General features: G+C 45.3%; 1 protein-coding gene across 4 annotated transcripts in view; it reads left to right on the top strand.

The window, feature by feature from the left end:
• Window positions 1-428: 428 nt before the first annotated feature.
• POU2F1 (POU class 2 homeobox 1) overlaps window positions 429-22,304 on the top strand; it is a 100,843-nt gene continuing 78,967 nt past the window's right edge. For all 4 annotated transcript variants that reach the window (XR_012305053.1, XM_073668558.1, XM_073668559.1 and 1 more), the window contains exon 1: window positions 429-519. Coding sequence is in view for 3 of the 4 variants with exons in the window: in XM_073668558.1 (XP_073524659.1) it covers window positions 465-519 (55 nt within the window). In the remaining variant the exon portion in view is untranslated. The remainder of the gene's footprint in view (window positions 520-22,304) is intronic.

Below are 22,304 nucleotides of genomic sequence, written 5' to 3' on the forward strand. Positions count from 1 at the left end.
AAAAAGAAAAACAAGCTCTGATACAGCAACGGGGTACGGAAAAACACCGAAGTAAAACAATCAAAAAATGTGGTTTTATAGGGTTAAAAGGTAAAACCTAGCAGCCTCGTCAGTCTCAAATGTGTAGAAGGGTTATCAGGGCTCGCTGAGACATGTAGTCCCCCAAGTGTACGTTCACAACCACCTGTTTCCCCCCTTTCTCTCCGCCGCGCATGCGCGCTGAAGCGCTTATAACAAAGCTCCACCCACCTCCGAGCACCTGCAAGCCTCAGACTGACTGACTGCCTGTGAACGGTTATGGGCGGAGCTAAACCTTGTCCTCTTTGTGTCTTTTTAAATAAAGCACGTTGACTACAGAAAAAAAAAAGAACGTCTCTCAGCAGCAGCAGCAGCAGCGAGGAGGAGGGGGCGCGCGGGGAGGGGGAGGGGTCAGCGGCCGGGCGATTTTGGTTAAAATATTCAAAATGGCGGACGGAGGAGCAGCGAGTCAAGATGAGAGTTCAGCAGCAGCGGCAGCAGGTAATCATTACCGCGTTTTACATATTCATATTCATACACACACGGGCGACTTAGCATAATTTATTAGTACTCCGGATTATTATAATTAACGTCGGGGGTGGTGGGGGCAGGACGGGAAATGCACCGAATCCCGGGGACACAGGAGCCTGCAGCAGGAGCAGGAGAAGCACGGCGGCGGTGGAGGAGGAGGATGAGAGCCCTCACCTAGAGCAGGAGCCGGAGCCGGGGCCGAGGGCCAGAGGGGCCCCGGGGACGCGAGGAGCGCTCACCTGTAATAACCTTATAATGGACTACTACAATATATATAATATATACAGCAGGGGGTCCTGTCATCTGTATACACCAGAGACCCCCGGTATAATGCAGCAGTGGGGTCGTGTCCTCTGTATACACCAGAGACCCCCGGTATAATACAGCTGGGGGGTCGTGTCCTCTGTATACACCAGAGACCCCCGGTATAATACAGCTGGGGGGTCGTGTCCTCTGTATACACCAGAGACCCCCGGTATAATGCAGCAGGGGGGGGGGTCCTCTGTATATATCAGAGACCACCGGTTTAATACAGCAGGGGGGTCCCTCCTCAGTATACAGCAGAGACCCCTGGTATAATACAGCAGGGGGGGTCCTCTGTATATATCAGAGACCACCGGTAAAATACAGCAGGGGGGGTCCTGTCCTCTGTATACACCAGAGACCCCTGGTATAATGCAGCAGTGGGGTCTGCTTCTCTGTATATACTAGAGACCCCCGGTATAATGCCGCAGGGGGGTCCTGTCCTCTGTATACATCAGAGACCCCTGGTATAATGCAGCAGGGGGGTCCTGTCCTCTGTATACATCAGAGACCCCCGGTATAAATCAGCAGCGGGGTCCTGTCCTCTGTATACATCAGAGACCCCTGGTATAATGCCGCAGGGGGGTCCTGTCCTCTGTATACATCAGAGACCCCCTGGTATAATGCAGCAGGGGGGTCCTGTCCTCTGTATACATCAGAGACCCCCGGTATAAATCAGCAGCGGGGTCCTGTCCTCTGTATACATCAGAGACCCCTGGTATAATGCAGCAGGGGTGTCCTACACCCCTAATATATTATAGTGATACTGCCCGGAGACCCCCGGTATAGTAGAGCAGGGGGGGTCCTACAACCCATATGCATCATATTATGTATATGGCCAGAGACCCCTGGTATAATACAGCAGATGGGTCCTATAATTTCCAGGCCCCCCTTGTCTACTGCATATCTACCCCAGCAGTGATTGCCGCTGTATATATGATATTATTATGTCCAGAGACCCATTAAATAATATACACCGGAGTGGTCATGTCTGTTGTGTGTTTGTATATAATGTCCAGACACCCCGTATACAGTGTCATATACACTATGCATTATGTCCCAAGGCCCCCCTATACAGTGACATGTCCGCTGTATATATTATAATGTCCTGAGCCCCCCGTATACAGTATAATAGATAATGGATAAAACAATGCCCAAAGACCCCCGTATACAGTGTCCTATCCATTATAATGATGTCCAGAGACCCCCGTATACAGTGTCATACCTACTGTATATATTATAATGGCCAGAGACCCCGGTAGTGTTTGATCTGCTGTATAATATAACATACTATCCAGAGACCCTATATACAGCGTATGGTTATATACTCTATTGTTATAGTGTCCGTAGCCTCCCTGTATACAGTGTATACACTGGTAGAGCCCAGCGTAGTACCTGCTGCACCTTCCCTGTGTGATATATTATGTATACGATGTGTATTATAATGGCGGCTATTATGTATCCCCCCTCCCCCCTCATACATACACATTACACTTCATATATAATACGGCTGTTATTCCCTCTTGTTCTCTGTGATTCCTACCCAGGATAACTCCAATCATCCGCACCTGCCCATGACATTAGAAGGTGGCCCTCGACCTGCGGCTTTGTGAAAGCCCCTCGCAGCCCCTCTTATCCTTTTTCTTGTATATCTGTCGCCGTCTGACGCGTTAGTTTGTGTCTTCAGGGTCCGTCTCTCGGGGGGCCGCGGCACAACATAGTGATCAATATGGCGGTCACTTTCCCTCTATTTACTTTTATAGATTGGTTTTGGCTGACTGTCATATGTGACACCCCCCCCCCCCCCCGGACCCCCTAATATAACCATATACTGTGTATACATCTAACTTTGCCTTGGCCTTTCCCTGCCCCTCACTGGCATTACTATCACCCCCAGCATCTCCTGCTCCTCCTATTAATAATCCTGGCCTATCTGCCCCCCCTCCTCATTATTACCACCATTAATATTCCCAGAATGGTCCCGGCCCCCCTCCTCCTCCTGCTCCTCCTGTCGCGGCTTTGCCCTCCGTCAGGCCTCAGGGTGATGGTGGCCGCAGCTTTACCCTCTACCTGCATATTATTACCTTCATACAGGGGGGGTCCACAGCCAGAGATTCCTATATAACATGTGATATCATTTTTATAAAGCCTAAGGGGGGATTCCAGATATAATGGGGGGGATCGCGGGGGGCAGGTGCTGATGTCGGTCTGCAAATAATGACGTCTCCGACTTTAACCTTTTACCCTCCAGCGAGGAGAAGGCTATCATCTAATGCAGGACTGTAATATTTATACTTTCGTTACATTTCTTTCTGCATCTGTCACTGATGTTGCTACAAACTGTTATTCATTTTGCAAAATATATATATATATATCCTTTTTTTGATACTTGGTGTCTAGATTTGCTCAGTGATAAATAACTGTGTTCAATTCCTCGTTTTACCCCAAAAAAAAAAAAAAAAAAAAATATATATATATTGATCCTCTTTATGTATTTTTTAAATATTTTGATTTTGTTCCATTTTAATGTATTTGTCTTCTCCTGGCTGATAGTGGGGGTTTGCAGCCTCCTCTGACAGTTTCTCCCTCTTTATTCTCCGAATGTTTTCGGCTCTGGATTTCCTCCCCTTGGTCCTTCTTATTTTACATATTCATTTCCGTGCTGGAGGTTTAGCATACACTTTTTTTTTTTTTTTAAAGGGACCACAAGTCTCCTGAATAACCCCATAGCCGCTGCTTTCATATGGTGATGTCGGTCGGAGGGGAGGGCTCTGCCATTAGGGGTCCGCGGGGTAATATTTGGGCTGGTGACGGTTACACATCAAGCACTTTATGCATTATTTTTTCTTTGCGTCTCTCTCTTTCTCCCTCTCTCTTGTATGGGGCGTTCCCAGTTCCACCAGGAACCAGTACATTACAACAAAGCTTTAGCCGCATGGATGACATTCGTGTAAGGAGGTGGGGGGGGAGACATGTAGGAACCTGTAAAAAGAAAAAATTACAAATCCCATTATTTCCAGCGTTTCCGGCCCTTACGGTCTCAGGTGTAATTAATAGCTTCTATATCACGGCGTGAGCAATTTGTAGGGACAAAGACGTGGATTTTCTGCGGGGGTCAGAGGGCACGACTACCATTTCTCTAAGATTATATTATGGCGGCCGGAGCCTGAGGTTATGGCTTTGTGATGCAGATTAGAGATGGAACTGGGATAAAATATATAATTGTATAATATTATAAAGCAAAACTTGCCAATTGGTCATACATGTTCAGAAAGTGAGGGTCTCCGCGCTGTACTTTAATTTTAGGACCCCTCCTGTCATTATTTCTGATATTGGTCGCATCCTCCTACCACTGTCCAGAAATAACAACTCAAGGGATATTAAAATCTGACACCGCGCTCCTCACTGTGTGAACGCGTAAAGCAAAACTTGACAATCAGAAATAGAATATTATACAATGTATTTATTTATTTTTGTCACCCGTGCGTTAGGCCCCAGCCTGCTCCTCAGAGGGCACATAGGTGGTCATCTGTGACAGCGGGCTACTACTGTCTGTTTTGCTAAAACTGTAACGCAGGGTTGGACAGGAAAATCCAACTTTTGGTAACAGACGTTTATTCTTCCCTTTTAAAATGTGCCATTGGGCAGGGATACAATTTTGGATTTGCAGATGGAAATTGGCTGAATTTATGCACGGATTGCTGCAGGCCTCTTGCATGGGATAATCGCAAAAAAATCTGCAGCTATCCAGCTGTGAAGAAAAAAAATAATAAAAAAAAATATATATATATATATATATTTTTTTTTCATACAACACAACCTTTTAAGCAATGCAGTTTATATTCTAAATGACAAAAAATATATAAATATACACAGTCTGTGTTGCATTGTACAAGAGGCCACTTGATTGCACTGACTGGTATCCTATTACTCCATGCACTACATCTCTTGCCCATCTCAGAGGGACCTATTTTCATCCAGCGCCTCCTGGTTCATGAACTGAAAATCATAAATGGCGCAAAAAGTATAGTGGAAATGGAAGGCGCAGAATACTAATGCCCCACGCCACTCAGGGTCCATAGAAAGCAGAGTCACTGTCCCTATGAGCAGTATTATGGTGGGTGGTAGTAATTATTGGGCAGCACTTCCTTTTTTTTTTTTTTGCTCCCTTATCTCATTAAGTCATAGCCTAAAATCTGCAACAAATCCACTTTACAATACGAAGCGTTCCATGCAGATTTTGCTGCGGATTTCTGTCCAGGCTTTGCAAATCCGATGCGTCATTTAGCATGCTACATACTTAAAATTGGCAGCGCTGATTAGTTTTTGTTGCAGGTTTTTTTTTGTTTTTTACATGTAAAACGCTTCAGAATTTCTGCTTGCAAATCCATGTTGGAAAATCCGCGGTTCAGAATTAGGGTGTTACAGACTTAAAATGTGCACCGCTGGTCAATCTCTGCGGCAGACTTTTTTTTTTTTTTTTTCCATCGCTGCAGATTTTTCGCCTGCAAATCTATGTCAAAGTCCGTCGTCCATCCGTACCCTTAGGGAGAAGATCATTGTGACGAGCGGATCCCAAACCAGCAAAACTGAAATCAAGAAGGGAAAAAAAGACCCCCAAAAAACCTCCTTCCTTCGTAGACAGGCTCGGCGTGATGCGCGGCAGACTTTATAATAACACTGCCTCATGAATCCCCATATAGCGCCAGGCTGGCCGCACTGTGGCGTCTAATAATAATGTATGTGGCTGTGTCTGCCTCCTAACGAGAATGGATGGCACGTCGGTCATTTGTGGTGACCTTGGAACTCTGCTTACGCTTTTTTATTAGCAAAATAATAGGTTGGCTTTTTGCTTTTGTTGGGTGAAATCTGACAACCCATAATTAAAATGAGGCCCCTGCTGTGTCCGCCAGGAGAGGGATATCCGCTGCGATGGCCGAGCGATGCAGCTGGGGACAAACTTCAGCACTGTTCTGTATTCTCCACCGTCCGTCCTCGTCGGTTACCTGCGTGCAGCATATATACAATTTCTTATATAAACTCGCCATGTATCTGCTTGTCATAGGATGACGATATATGGCATGTGCGAGCCGCTTTCAGCACTTTATTCTAAGGCGCTGCTGCCAAGTGTTAATTTTAGGGTCAATCAATTTCTACTTAGACCTTTTTGCATTGGTGCTTATAACTATTATTATTATTTATTTATTTTTTCTGGTGACCCCTATAAAGGGGAGAAAAATGTTTACATTTTCATAGTTTTTCTCGAGTGCTTTAGTGGTATTTTTTTTGTGTTTTTTTTTTTTTTGCCGGTTACATTTTATACATGCGAATGCTTAGTCTATAAAATGCCAAAACCAGCGAGTGCGGGATGTTGAAGACTGCGCCAAAAAAACAAATCTATGGACATTTTGGATTATATCTGGCTGCAAGAAAAGGGAAAAAAAAACGCAGCAAAATGTGTGGTCTGAACATGGCGGCCATCTCGCAGGTGACTTGGGTTATTGTGATGCGTGTAATGTGTCTGCCACATGTGGTCGTCTGGACGGATTTATGCCGTGGAGTCGGGTTGGATAACGTTTCATAAATCCCCATAAATGGAGAAAGCCGCCAGTGTCTGATTTGTTATGGAGGCTGTGAAAGTAGAGGGCACTGGTCGTCCGCGGGCCGTGTCGGACATTAGTAAATGTCTGCACTGTGGACCATCCTCTGGATCACTATAGGGTCTAGTTATGCAGCAATTAGGGGCATTCTTGGCACATTTGCCATCCTGGAAAAATTGAGTTACAATGCAGCAGCCATGTTTGATGTAGCTGGATATTTCCTATACATTCATGTGATGCATTATTTATTGATGCAATCTCCATTCCCAGGTACTTTGTAGTAGAATCTTTTATTCTATGGGATTTTCAGTGATCTCCAGGACCGAGGGGGTAATAATCGCTTATATAGGGTCCTGGCACTCCCATTGTTAATAATAGTGCAGTCAGTGGACAGATGCATATCGCTGGCTATGAGATTGGTAGCCATGGCTCGGTGTCAGCTGGTGAATGAGGAGCAATGGGATGCTGAAACACTCTGCAGTTGCTGGTGGTTCATCTTAAGGCACAATTGCATGTTTTGATTCAGCAGAAATTGTGTTTAAAGTGGGTTTTTGAGGTGGCAGCAGGCAAAGGGTTAAATAACAGGGGAGCAGAGGTTGCAGCAGGCAGTGGATTAGGGAGCAGGTGTTGCAGCAGCTGGCAGGAGGACAATAATGGCTATAGCAGGGGCTGCAGAAGGTTAATGGTTAGGGGCTGCTGCAGAATTAATAATGCTGGGCCAGAGGTTGCCGCAGCATAATAAGAGCAGAGGTTGCAGCAGGCAGGGGGTTAATAACAATGGAGTAGACGGTGGTGCAACAGGCAGAGGGTTAATAATCCTGGAGGAGCAAAGGAGGCAGTGGTTAAATCATGGCACGGCTTCTAGGCAATTAAGGGGTTAATGTTGGAGAAGAGGTTGATGCAGAAGGTTAATATTCCTGGATAAGCAGAGGTTTCAGCAGGCTGGGGGTTAATCCTGGAGGAGCAGAGGCTGCGGCAGGCTGGGGGTTAATCCTGGAGGAGCAGAGGCTGCGGCAGGCTGGGGGTTAATCCTGGAGGAGCAGAGGGTGCAGCAGGTAGTGGGTTAATCCTGGAGAAGCAGAGGGTGCAGCAAGTAGTGGGTTAATCCTGGAGGAGCAGAGGGTGCAGCAGGTAGTGGGTTAATCCTGGAGGAGCAGAGGGTGCAGCAGGTAGTGGGTTAATCCTGGAGGAGCAGAGGGTGCAGCAGGTAGTGGGTTAATCCTGGAGGAGCAGAGGGTGCAGCAGGTAGTGGGTTAATCCTGGAGGAGCAGAGGGTGCAGCAGGTAGTGGGTTAATCCTGGAGGAGCAGAGGGTGCAGCAGGTAGTGGGTTAATCCTGGAGAAGCAGAGGGTGCAGCAGGCAGGGGGTTAATACTGGAGGAGCAGAGGGTGCAGCAGGCAGGGGGTTAATGAGGGCGTCGGGCTGTATTTGAATAAACATGTCCGGGTGCAGGAGGAGGAGGCAGTATTGTAATGGCGCCCTCCCCCGGCTCATGTATAGTAATGACGCCGCCTGCACCTCCCTGTTTATGTCTCCTGTGCGGCCCATGTGCTCTGCGCTTCTCCGTCCTCCCCGAGCACTGCGCCCCCTCCCGGCGACACCGTGCCTGCTCGCTGTTAGTGTTCTCTGTGATCAGCCAGGAGGAAAATAGCCCTGCTTCTGCTGGGACTTGTAGTTCTATCGCTGTTATGATATCTGGTGTATAATGCTGCAGTTTGAGGAGTCACCTGGTGTGAAGTGCACAATGTGCTAGACAGCACCGCCCCTACTAAGGCTGCCCACTGTATATAGCGCCCCCTCTGGGCCACAGTCACTATTGGGACCGCTGCAGCCTGATGTCGGCGGTATATGGATGGTGCTGACGCTCCACTGCAGTCCTCTGCGGAAGGGGTTAATGTGCAGGGCAGAGGTGAGGCTACCTGTGACTCAGCCCTGACTCAGCCATCACAATGGGAAAACCTTCTTCATTCATAAAAAGGAATCCGCGGTTTGGCGCCTCTTTCCAATTAATAATTATTGCACCCCCTCTAAACCCTCTCAAAATAATTGCATTTTTTTTTCTCCTTTTAATCGTTTGTAATTGCAAAATCTTACAGCAACTCGGGGGTAAAATTGCCCAATAATCTACTATAGTAATATTATTATTATTCTGTGCCCCATTCTTGTCACCAGAGCTGCTGCAGTATCCGGCCCCCGGGAGAGGTCTATGCAGCGTTCAGGGAATTTGCAGGCGACCTTCAGGGCTTTCCCTTTCTCTTTTTGGGGATCCTCTTGGTTATTCCTCGAGTTTTGACATATTTGGTAATAGACCCCGCCGCTAATGTGGCAGAGGTGCAGAAGTTTCAGTTGTGCATGGGAATTAGAGGGTTAAAGCATTTGGCTAGGGATTTTGAGGACGTATACTGTCCCCCCCCCCCCCCCCCCCCCCGCCCCATGGCACCTGTCCTGTGGCCTGTCCTGTGGCCTGTCCTGTGGCCTGTCCTGTGGCTTCTCACAGCAGACGCACGTGATGAACATTCAGAACGTCTTGCACCTGGAAACCTTTACAACAATTTTCTGCTCTCAAATGGTTCATACGAACCCAAAAAATGGAGCTTGTAAAGAGATCAGACACGCGTCCTTTACTCCCAGGCCGCTGATGAGACGACTGCTGGGAGCGCCAGGGTACTCGCGCCGCGCCCGGGAACAGCCACTGAGTCATGCTGAGCCCTGGTGCCGCACTTCAATTCCCCTGCAGAATCCTTCATTTACTGCTTGTTTTTGTGCTAGGAAAAAAACGTTTTGGGTGGAGAGATGTCACCCCGGGCTGGTAACGCTCCACCATCTGCTCCCTGGTCTGAACTGATACCCATCTCACCAGCTACATAAAGTCCTGGTTTATGAAGACAGCGGCCAATTATTTAGGGGTCTGATAGGTCAACTAAGATATACAGACTATCATATGGCGTCCAGTAATCCAACATTGCAACCATAAAAAAATGAAGCAAAAAAAAAAAAAACTGCCGTTTTGTGTTTACAGCTCCCATGCAGACTATGCATTTCCTTGGTAACATCAAACCCTTTCTACTGTGCAGTCTGATTTTTTTTGCAGCACTCGTATAAGTAAAAAGATTTGCTAGGTTATTCAGAGAGAAAGGGATAGGACTGTGGGGTCAGACTACGTCGGGTTTGTTTTGTAGTCTGTTGCTATGGAGACACGGAATCTGTAGAGGAAAAACCGCTTGGAAAGTTTTCATGAACAGATTGTGGCAAAATTGTTGTGTTCCACTTCATGTGCTTTGAGATATAAAGGAATTGTTTGATGGTGGATATAACTTTTTATAACCCAAGGGGGACAATGACGTGTGCATAGACCCTAATGTGAGAGAGTCCCAATTAAAGGGGTAATGCGGAATCCGAATATGGATGGCCTATCGCTCTTGTTTGCCCCATCAAATGTAATGCTGTAATACCCCAGACAGTGGCTATTATGTAGATGGCAATATGGGAACAGTAAGGGGGTTGCCAAACTGAAACAATTGCCACGGCCACTTTACATTGTTGGGGAAGCCGAGAGTCCGACTCACCATTCTAATATTGATGGCCCTCCCCATTATTTGTGAAGCGATTACTAATTATTACATTTCTTGTTGCCCAAAGCCACCACTAGGGGGCACTCAATGCAAGTACTGGACAACCCCTTTTAAGAGAGATAATTCTGTGTTGAAAAGTCCTTAGATGCCATGTGTGGAAATATATAATATTTGAATAAGTTACATAGGTTGAAAAAAAGACACCGGTCCATCACGTTCCACCGGTTCTACATTCTCCATCGCTGGATTATTTATATCCCATAAATTGGGCTGATAGTTAAATTGCTTCCATGTGGCCATTGTGTGGTCCGGGTGGTCATAAATGCCAGTGCTCGGGACTGGCACATGGTCACCTCTCATACTTGGTCAGACTTGTAAAGGTGGATGAATCGACAAAGAAACTTGTAGCCGCTCACAGACAATCCCTTTCTTTGTGTGCCCTGTGCTCGGATGATCAAAGCTCCCCCCTCCCTGCCAGCTGGGCACTCAGATTCTGCTTTTCTTATTGTCCCCCCCCTTTGACCCACCCAACCTTCTTATAATAGTCTAATAGAGTATAAAGAATTTCCTACAAATATTCTATCACTAATGTTACAGAAATGGCATGAAAATGCCCAGAAACATCTATTACTGCACCAGTATTCTCACTACAAATCCAAATTTTATCCCCAAAATCTTGTTTTGTTTTTTTTCTTCTTGTATTCTTTGGCATAGAGAAGTTCAACTAAATACATCACACCATTTCCGCTATTTTCATAAATCTGTGCCTTTTTTTCTGTCCTTTTGGTTGATATACAATTTTTATTTTTTTTTTTCCTTTCACCCTCCTGCACTCGGAGACCTTAGATTGAAAGTCCTGATCTGCAAAAAAATATTTCACAGAAGAAGTAGCATATCTCCTGATTATTGCACAGATTGCCCAACATGAATTAAATTTATAACTTGCTGACACCTGAAACACTTCCAGCTTTCACTGGCTTTCTTTCACCCTCTTGCACTCCAAGAACTTAGATCCACAAGTCTTTATAAGCCAGATAGGAAAAAAGGTTATCACAAAATGAGCTGCGGACAGTGGGATCTCTCTGCCTAATTATGCAGATGGCCTGCTGCCATTGGGTTTAGATGCAACAGTAAAGATTTTTGTAAAATAAAGACGCAGCATGTGTAGATTTTAGGATGTCCGTGAAGCGAGACGTTTTGTGCTTGTGCAATCTTGTTGTGAGGACTTACACTTGACGCACCTCCTCTTTACAATGCCATTCCGAGTGTGTGGAAAGTTGTGTGACCCCCTTTGTGGGCACAGGATATGTGCCACCTGACCTGGATATTTGGGATTCACCCCCTGGGACTTGGGGGAATAAGAGGTAAATGCCTTTTAACCAGAATAGATGGGTAAACACTGTGGATTTGTCTTCGGTGCCTTTCTCTGTTTGCTGCCCTCCCCAAGTATTTGTTTTGTTGCTTGCTCATAGACACCCTGGAACAAGCGAGGAGCGGGTGGGCTTGTCCCCTTTGCCCCGTGAAGCCCACCCGGCAAGCCCAGAGTGACCGTATTTGTGCAGTAATTGTTGTGAGACTTATTATTTGGCAATGTGTCTTTTTTTCTCCTTCTTTTCAGTAGAAAGGTCTCTGCCTCCCTCCGTCCAGGGCCTATTACCGCATTCATCTCCTCTCGGCTTCGTCTTGGTTTGAAGCCTCTCCTCATAGTTACCCTTTCTTGAAAGACGTGGGGGTCACCGCTATAATTGGGGAGTGTCTTCGTGTTTTCCTTTTAAACTCCTTCGGAAGTTGTCAGGAGTCGAGGCTGACCAGACCCTCGCCTCAAATGGGTTTTTTTTTTTTGTGTGTGTTCTGAATTGTAAGAACTTCGCTCCCTAAAATGCTATAAAAATAAATTGAAAAAAATTGGTTATCGGTCCCTTTGTACGCTCTGCAGTTCACAATGAATATTTAATACTGCGAATGAAGGCACAATATAAGAAAAAATGGCCTCTCATGCTGAAAACCTTTTCTGAAAGGAAGCCGCCCCAGGCCAGGGAAATCTGGAGGTATGCTTCACCTGCAGCGGCCACTACAGGGCTGAGGTGGTATTACACCAGTGCTAGTGAGAATGTTGTATACACGGCTGCATGGCGTCCGCCAGCACACTGAGATATGTCTGATTATTCCATGACAGGTCTGCCAGAGGTCTCATAATCTAGTTTTTGCACTCGATGGCGGCGGGTTTTAATGTCCGCTGTACCCCAGCATAGGATCGATAAATGTGTGATCCGGCTGCGGAATCCCCAACAATCCGGAGAACCCGTGTCTGCAGGACAGGAGCCATGGCCGCAATTCATACAGACGGTGAATGGAGCGGTGGTCGCACATGCTCCCCACTACTGCTACTTTGGACCTCCCGGTCTCCGGGTCAGTGGTGGGCTAAGCAAACGAACCCCCAGCAAATGCAATCATACATTTATCATCTATCCTATGTTGTTAATCGGACAACCCCATAGCATGAGAAAAAAGGGGATCTGTCAGTAGGATTTTTACCACTGTAATGACTAGTATCGCCCCGTATTACTCCCACTAAGCAATAAAAATACCTGCCTTGTAGTAATCTGATGAGCCAGGGCTGAGAAATCAAGCTTTAAAGTCCAAGGCAAATTATCCTGGAAGTGCTATGGGGGTGTTTCAAGAGCCTCCAAGTACACCGACACACTCCCAATGCACTTCCAGGCTATTTTGCATCTGACTTTAAAGGGTTAATAACCCCCAGATACATGGGGATCATCAGAAGGGATCCAGCTTATGACCCTTCCTTATCTTTTATTCTGGAGACCCCCTGTTCATCAATAGGTGGCCCGCTAGTCTTCTGAATGTCCGGCATGTAATACCTAATTTCCCCTGTAGTGGCCGCTGCAGGGAGATGTCATGGCTGTAGGGTATAGCAAGCAATCATCTGATTACCAAGCAGCTTCATTTCGAGGGGATGTAGAGAAGTGTTTATTTACTAGCTGTATACTTGGGCTCACACAAAACTGGATTTTTTTTTTTTAACTTTCTCCTATGAAGGTTAATCTGAATACGGGGTTGATATTCTGCTTCGGCTTCTTCCTACAGAACTGCAATCACAGTGCAGTTTACAATGGATCCCGACTGCTGTTCTTGCATGCATTTGCATTGTGTCTCATTGGTTATGCTTAACGCCTTTTGAAATCATTTCCAGCGATGTAAATGGGAAGTAGGTGTCGAAGTATTCTTGAAGGAATTCACATTACAAACAGGTTATTGTTGTAGCATCAAAAAGATTTGTCAGGGAATTTCCATGTAGGAGAGAATCGCTGGTGGCTCTGGTGTTATCCAGGTTAAACACAAATCTATTAATTTTTGAAAAGCTCAAACTCGTTCTGCAGCCGACACTGTGCAGAATCCCGATGTTACAGACTCCAGATCTGTCTGGCGGTAGCGAGGTTTATTAAATGCCGAGAGATACAAGTTGTCAGACGACGCACAGATCCTACCATGGATAAGACGGTGTGGATTATCACTATGCTTTCATGTGGAAGACATTATAATAATTTTTACAAAACGTTTTGAGTCACTTTGTAAATATAATATTTATCTTGTGTCGATCCGGCGTTACATCTTGTATTATACTCTAGAGCTGCACTCACTATTCTGCTGGTGCTGTCACTGTGTACATACATTACTGATCCGGAGTTACATCCTGTATTATATTCCAGAGCTGCACTCACTATTCTGCTGGTGCAGTCACTGTGTACATACATTACATTACTGATCCTGGGTTACATCCTGCATTATACTCCAGAGCTGCACTCACTATTCTGCTGGAGCAGTCACTGTGTACATACATTACATTACATTACTGATCCTGAGTTACATCCTGTATTATACTCTAGAGCTGCACTCACTATTCTGCTGGTGCTGTCACTGTGTACATACATTACTGATCCTGTACTGATCCGGAGTTACATCCTGTATTATATTCCAGAGCTGCACTCACTATTCTGCTGGTGCAGTCACTGTGTACATACATTACATTACTGATCCTGGGTTACATCCTGCATTATACTCCAGAGCTGCACTCACTATTCTGCTGGAGCAGTCACTGTGTACATACATTACATTACTGATCCTGAGTTACATCCTGTATTATACTCCAGAGCTGCACTCACTATTCTGCTGGTGCAGTCACTGTGTACATACATTACATTACTGATCCGGAGTGACCTCCTGTATTATACTCCAGAGCTGCGCTCACTATTCTGCTGGTGCAGATTATTTTAGTGACACTGGAGCTCAGCGGGGAGGAGGTTTGGAGACGGCACACTTATTACTCGATCCACAGTCAACCAGATAAAACGCCCCGCAGACTGTGACGCTGTACAGAAGCTCGCCCCGTTCTCAGTGCCGGTCCCGGGGCTTCACATCGGAGGTGTTGTGAATTCTTCCTGGAGGTTCGGCGGTGCTGAGGCTCTGGGTTATGATGCCTCTTAGTTGTACACTTAGTTTTTTCAGTAACTTTGTAACTACTTTGCGTTTCTTATCCTGGACTGGTTGTGAGTTGTGTGATGGTTTTCTACTGCGATTGAGTCCTCAGAGTCCGGTCTGGTCACTCGCCTGAGTATCCTCTGGTTTAGTGCTGATCGCTGTCTCTCACCCAATGTCCCTTGGATTAATGATCTCCTGTCCCCGAGGCCATGATCATTCCCAGTGCTGCACGTTATTAGCGCTGCTGTCGTTCAGTGCAAATACCCCCAGAGACTCGACACGTATCCCCCAGCGGAGATGTACCACTTCTTAAGAACATCGGCTTTTTGCTGGAGTAGTCCTGTGTACAGATGTTACATTATGGTGCATTTACAGCTGCTGATTTCCGCTCCGTCAGTTACACCTTAGTGAGCGACAATCTGCTAAATACAAGTCTATTGGCTCTTGTTTACCGGCCCGAAGAACAAACGTGGGGAAAGAACAATATCTGTAATCCCTGTGGAAACCAATGGCGCTGTAGAAGCCAGGAAAATAATAATAATAATTAGTAACTTGCTCATATGATCTTTCTGTACCCAAACAGTAATCATGTAGTTGGCAGCACATTACCTGTTCACACTGCGCATTGTGCTGTTAACAATGTTTTTTTTCACAACCTAAACAATCCAATCGCCCAACGAATGAACGTCTTGCTCGTTTGTCAGGCAAACGCAGGCATTTTTACACCTACGAATATTCGTTCATCCACCATAACTGATCCTGAGTTACATCCTGTATTATACTCCAGAGCTGCACTCACTATTCTGCTGGTGCAGTCACTGTGTACATACATTACATTACTGATCCTGAGTTACATCCTGTATTATAATCCAGAGCTGCACTCACTATTCTGCTGGTGCAGTCACTGTGTACATGCATTACTGATCCTGAGTTACACCCTGTATTATACTCCAGAGCTGCACTCACTATTCTGCTGGTGCAGTCACTGTGTACATACATTACTGATCCTGAGTTACACCCTGTATTATACTCCAGAGCTGCACTCACTATTCTGCTGGTGCAGTCACTGTGTACATACATTACACTACTGATCCTGAGTTACCTCCTGTATTATACTCCAGAGCTGCACGCACTATTCTGCTGGTGCAGTCACTGTGTACATACTTTACATTACTGATCCGGAGTTACATCCTGTATTATACTCCAGAGCTGAACTCACTATTCTGCTGGTGCAGTCACTGTGTACTTACAGGATGTAACTCAGGATCAGTAATGTAAGTACACAGTGACTGCACCAGCAGAATAGTGAGTGCAGGTCTGGAGTATAATACAGGATGTAACTCAGGATCAGTAATGTATTATACTCCAGACCTGCACTCACTATTCTGCTGGTGCAGTCACTGTGTACATACAGGATGTAACTCAGTAATGTATGTACACAGTGACTGCACCAGCAGAATAGTGAGTGCAGCTCTGGAGTATAATACAGGATGTAACTCAGGATCAGTAATGTAATGTATGTACACAGTGACTGCACCAGCAGAATAGTGAGTGCAGCTCTGGAGTATAATAGAGGATGTAACTCAGGATCAGTACAGGATCAGTAATGTAATGTATGTACACAGTGACTGCTCCAGCAGAATAGTGAGTGCAGCTCTGGAGTATAATACAGGATGTAACTCAGGATCAGTAATGTAATGTATGTACACAGTGACTGCACCAGCAGAATAGTGAGTGCAGCTCTGGAGTATAATACAGGAGGTAACTCCGGGTCAGTAATGTATTATATGGGACCCTGCAGACAATGCTCTGGCGTATATTTTATGTGAACATGCTGTAGACTTTAGCTTGTCGTTCCTCTCAGTAGCCCATTTGACCGCCCCGGTGGCCCAGCTCTGATCTCTGGCGGTATTGATGATTTTCATCCTTTTTGCCCCCTATTACATTTTGCATGGTTTTAGATGCGGTTTTATCCCGGTTTGGGCTCTTTCTGCCGCTGGCACTTAACCCCGCGGTTCAGGGCAGATTAGGAGCCTCTCATTGGCACATAATACCCCGAGCGATTAGAGAGGAATGAGACGTTGACCCTGTGCCTCGCTCAGCGCGGTCTCCTCTCCTCCCAGACTGACAGCTTCTTATTACACCGCCGGCTGATGGAGACACAAAGGTGTTAACTTGGGCACAATCCATTTTGAAAACCGAAATGAAAATGTGTTTTTTCCAGCATCTGTGCCTCCTCATAGGAACACACAGAGAGACGGAGCAGAAGTTACACACTGAGACGCCACCGCTGCTGTGAAATAATGGAGCTGTGAACCTAGTCAGCCGCTTATAGGACAATCTCACATGGATAGATCAAAGGACTGTGCAATAATGTAGCAATCACGGGAGCAGAGGATGTTTGGACTTCTTGATAACTATCATATTGCGGAACACGCTGGCTGATAACTGAGAGCAGTAGAATAGATTCACTTGTAGAATTTTAATGGCTAGTCGGGCAGTAAAATGCTTTTTTGTATCCTAAAAAGTTGTCATTAGCAGATGGGTCTTTATTGTAGTTTCTCCATTGAACAGCCTTTCTTTCTGGCAGGCGCGCTGTGTCCGGACCTTCGGGTCGTCTGTCAGTGTAATCATCAATTTTCTATGATTTTGAAAGGGGCATCCGGATGAATCTGAACCTATAAATTCATTTGATATGTTCCTGGCACTCAAAGAAAAAAAATGGTAGACCAAGCTTGGGGGTCCCCCTTTTTTCCCCCCTTAACATGGGACCCTCATCTATTGGGCACTCAAAGTGTACCTGTCGTTCCAGTGTGTGCACATGAGAAATCTCTATTTCTGCCCCTTTTTATGACTTGTTTCCTGCTTTTTCCCCTGTGCAGTCTCTAACTTTTAGTTGTCTCTGAGCTAGTGGGTACAGACTAACTGTTGTGTTTCTCGTACACCTCACACCCAGATGAGGATTCCTTCCTCCACTGTCTGTCTACATGTTCAGAAGCAGCATGTTGAACATTATACAGCAGTACTGTGCGGAGTAGCTGTGAATCCAGCATCCATCTCTGGGAAGAGACAAGACACTAGAATGCAGCTGCATGTAGGACTTCATACAGTAGTATTGTGCTGCGTAGCTGTGAATCCGGTATCCAGCTGTGGGGAGAGAAAAATCTCTAGAAATCATCATCTGGGACACTATATAGTAGTACTGTGCTGTATAATTGTGAATCCAGCATCCATCTCTGGGAAAAGATAAAACAGTTACTAGAAAGCAGTAGCATGTAGGACTTAATACAGCAGGACTGCACTGCTTAGGTTTGAGTCTTTCTTTGGGAGGAGACAAAACGCTAGAAAGCAGCAGCATGTAGAACATTATACAGCAGTACTGTGCTGCCTAACTGTGAATCCAGTATCCAACTCTGGGAAGAGACAAAACACTAAAGCAGTATATAGGACTGTATACAGCAGTATAGCACTGCTTAGGTGTGAATCCAGCATCCATCTCTGGGAACAGACAAGACCCTAGAAAGCAGCAGCTGGTAGGACTTTATACAGTAGTATTGTTCTTCATAACTGTGAATCCAGAATCCAGGCCTGGGGAGAGACAAAACACTTACTAGAAAGCAGGATGTGGGACATTATACAGCAGTACTGCGCTGCATAACTGTGAATCCAGAATGCTACTCGGAAGAGACAAAACAGTTTCTATAAAACAGCATTTAGGTCTTTATACAGCAATACTATACTGTGTAGCTTTGAATCCAGATCTGGGGATATTAAAAGACACTCATTGGAAAGCAGGAGCATTGTGTAGGACTTTGTACAGCAGGACTGCTCTGTAGAAGTGTGAATATTTTTCTGGGAAGAGACAAAACACTATAAAGCAGCAGCATGTGGCGCTTTATACCTCAGTATTGTGCTGCATAGCTGTGAATCCCGCTCTGGAGAGATTGAAAATAAACACTTGCAGCATTTAGGACTTTATACAGCAGGACCGTGCTGCTTAGCTGTGAAGCCAGCTCTGGGAAGAGACAAAACACTAGACGGCAGCCGCAGCATGTAGGACATTATACAGCTGTACTGTGCTGTGCAGCTGTGTATCCATCTCTGGGGAGAGACAACTCTTCCTAGAAAGCAGCATGACTCTGGATGTGCTGGAGGTTACATTCCTCTCTACTTCTGTCTTTCTTTTGACCATTTTGTACAGATGTCGTAGTTTCTGTAGGATCTCTAACCAAATATACTATTATTTTAAGAAAAATCTGATTACTAATGGCCTTGCTGTTATGTTCTGCTACCAGAGCTAAGGAAAGAGAGGAGATCTGTCCCTACGATAGAACTCAGCTGAATCCCTACGATGTAACAGGGAACCTGATCCTGCGATCAGACCTGCTAAAGTCCTAAGCTAGTCTGTACGGAGACCTATAGATGTGGGGAAGGAATCCCTACAAGTACTAAGGACTGGGAGGAATATGGGACACCTCCTAACAGAAATAGTAGCAGACAGACGAACAAACAAAATATATAGAACACTGAGGTCCGTAGACCAAGCAAACTAACAGAGTTAGATACAGAGCACAGGCTAGCTAGAAAGTAGATATACAATGAAGTCCAGCAAAGCCAGAAGGGCGGAGCAGGATTAAATAGGCCAACAAGGTCATGTGACCAGCAAAGGAAAAAACCTAAGAGCAAGGTTCTAACACTTGCTTCAGTCTGCGCTGCAGGGAGAAGGCCAGATAGTGCTTTATCATTCGATGGTTGCTTTTCGTTTTCAGATTGCAGCAAAGGGACCGTTTATCTTTGAGCTACAAACCAGGTGGCCTTAAAGGGAATGTCCAGGATTTAAAAAGAAGCATTTTCCAAGTTGAGCTTAGTATTTATTTCTAAGATGGCTGAATTGCTGTATTATACACAACCTGTAGACTGGTGTCGCTGTTTGTGGAAGAAGTCAGCCGTGTTTTTTAGAATTTTGGACAAACCCTTTAAGCCTCTGAGAAATAGGCGTGTCATTGGCTACAATTACATTTACTGATGACTGCTTCTTTTTTCCTGATCTCAGTAGTGGGATAGTTCCTCTCTGATTTAGTCTGGTTGCTATGGATATACTGCTTGATTACCATGGGGTGGAAAGCAGCAGCCCCTTCACCTAATTTGATTTTTAATATGAACACTTTTTTGCATCGATCGAGTGATTGCTGCTGCTCCTGCATAGTCTTCAACTGCTCTATTTCCCTGCAGCGGCCACTACAGGTGAGATGTAGTAGTGCATCCATCGGTTCAGGACACGGATTAAATTCCTCTTAAAGGGGTCCCTGAGCACGCTCTGCTCCTTTAAGCTGCAGACTTTGAGCCTGGCTTCAGTTCTTGGTCCTCTGTGTGTCCTGTGTAGAGCCAGTCTCCTCTTATACTGACCAGGGTATTTTAATCTCCGTTTTATATGGCTTTTATGTCATCGTTTCTGGTTGCCATAGTAACAGGTTTTTTTTTTTGGAGTTTCTGCTCGGGAACATCTTGCCGCGTCTCGAGTCTTGATTTGCTGCCATATTTTGCAAGGGCAAAGTTGTCAAAACAAACGGAGTCCGCCGCCATCCAAGCCACAGCCGTTCTGTATTGTCCCTTTAAGGGGGTCCATGAGCTGGTCATATGATATTGGACCCCCAGAAAAACCCGGAAGGGAAGTGCCCCCTCCCTGCAATGCACAAGACTACTCCCGCCCCCCCCCCCCCATGCTTTACACTGCAGCTTTCCCTTATGTCAATGCTATAATCAGAAAATGAATCTATTTGAACCAGTTTGTGGTTAGAAATCCTGTTTTCCAGTCTGCACTCCTCCATGCTTTACACTGCAGCTTTCCTTGATCACATTGGCCGATATCTACTAAGCAGGAGTCGGGGATTAGAAGGTACAAGAAACTAAATCGCCGGTGAGAAGATGATCATTAGTGGATGGAGGGGGCCGATCCTGAAGCAGTTTTGGAAAGTTGGAGTGCCCCTTTACATTCGGATGGTGTTACCGCCTGCGATGTATTACACGCCGCCTCTGGATTTTGCATTGACGTGAAAGTTAAGTGTTGGCGGTCACGTGAGCCGCTTACTCCTCCGCTGAATGGCCGGAGGAGTCAGCGGCTCGTCCCCCCGCAGCACGCTCCGCTCACAATTGTCCATTTTTCTCCCCTTTTTTAGAATCCAAATTTGTTCTGAATGTCGTCCCCGCGCCGAGGCCTTTGTGCCCAGACTAACCCCTACTGGGACTTTCCTGTAGCAGATGGCCTTGTGCATCCTGCAAGTCACTTAGTGAGATGGGGGCAGGGTCACAGGGGTCTTCTCACTTTGACCCGTCTCTGGGGTTTGGTTGTTAGGATGTCGGCGTTGACACGGCCTCTAAGTGACAGCATTACGCCCAATGGTGATGGACTTTATTTAGATTTTTTGCTGTTTTGACCCTGTTTATCATATATACTAGGGCACAGTGTGTGGGCGTCAAGCCAGGGGGAAAAAAAGCCCTAATATTTCATGCGTCTGCGACCAATCCCATTAGCGAAGCTGCCCCATAAGCAGTAAGCGGGTGATACGGTGTCCACACTCTCATCGTAAGCTGGCAGGAGTGTGGGGGCGTAAAAAATATATACTGTATATGTACACTGGAGGGAAATGTATAGGACAGGGGCGTATGAGAAGTCCACTGAATAATCTGTACACAGGAGCTCCCCCTAGTGCTGGCTTTGGAGAACTATATTATCATGCAGCTGGAGGATGTGTTTGTGTGTTTGTTTTGTGTGTTTTTTTAATAATAATGCAAATTAAGACGCCCCCCTCTCCGTGCTGTCAAGAAAATAATGTAAATCTAAATCGACCATGATCCCGAAGACTTGGGCCGTATCCTGTTTTTAATATTATTTTGTATTCCTGCGCCAAACATTATGTAGGCATTAAAACTAAAGTGTAATCCCCTTCTGTTGCTATTGTTCTCTGTTATCAGCCATTTCGGTTGACTTTTTAATTAGCTGTATACATTATGGACACCCAGACTGTTTTTTTTTTTTTTTTTGTCTTTAATTTATACACAATATATTATATATTCATGTATTTTTTTCCTATGGGACGCACAGTGCCTTTGACTCCTTTGCGCTGCTGTGACCATGGGTGGAGGCGTGATGGACGGTTTTTCACTTGTCACTTTCAGTTAAGCTGAATCACACCCTTTCACTTTCGGTCCATTATTATTACGGTTAATTACGCTCTGCATGTGACTTATTCTCTTGTGCGTATATATAGGCTGTATTGTAATGTATTATGTTATGTAAATACTTTTATGCCCAAAAATGACAAAAGTATTCTGAGTGATTCCTTTATCGGCTAACCAGAAAAAAAAATAAAATATATATATATACAGTCATATGAAAAAGTTTGGGCACCCCTATTAATCTTAAGCTTAATGTTCTATAAAAATTGGTGTTTTTGCAACAGCTATTTCAGTTTGCTATATGTAATAACTGTTGGACACAGTAATGTTTCTGCCTTGAAATGAGGTTTATTGTACTAACAGAAAATGTGCAATCTGCATTCAAACAAAATTTGACCGGTGCATAAGTATGGGCACCTCACCAGAAAAGTGACATTAATATTTAGTAGATCCTCCTTTTGCAAAAATAACAGCCTCTAGTCGCTTCCTGTAGCTTTTAATGAGTTCCTGGATCCTGGATGAAGGTATTTTTGACCATTCCTCTTTACAAAACAATTCCAGTTCAGTTAAGTTTGATGGCCGCCGAGCATGGACAGCCCTCTTCAAA

Source organism: Phyllobates terribilis, unplaced genomic scaffold (genome assembly GCF_046119375.1).
Source record: "Phyllobates terribilis strain yellow unplaced genomic scaffold, ASM4611937v1 Scaffold_2__4_contigs__length_985480577, whole genome shotgun sequence".
In the NCBI taxonomy this organism is placed as follows: Eukaryota; Metazoa; Chordata; class Amphibia; order Anura; family Dendrobatidae; genus Phyllobates; species Phyllobates terribilis.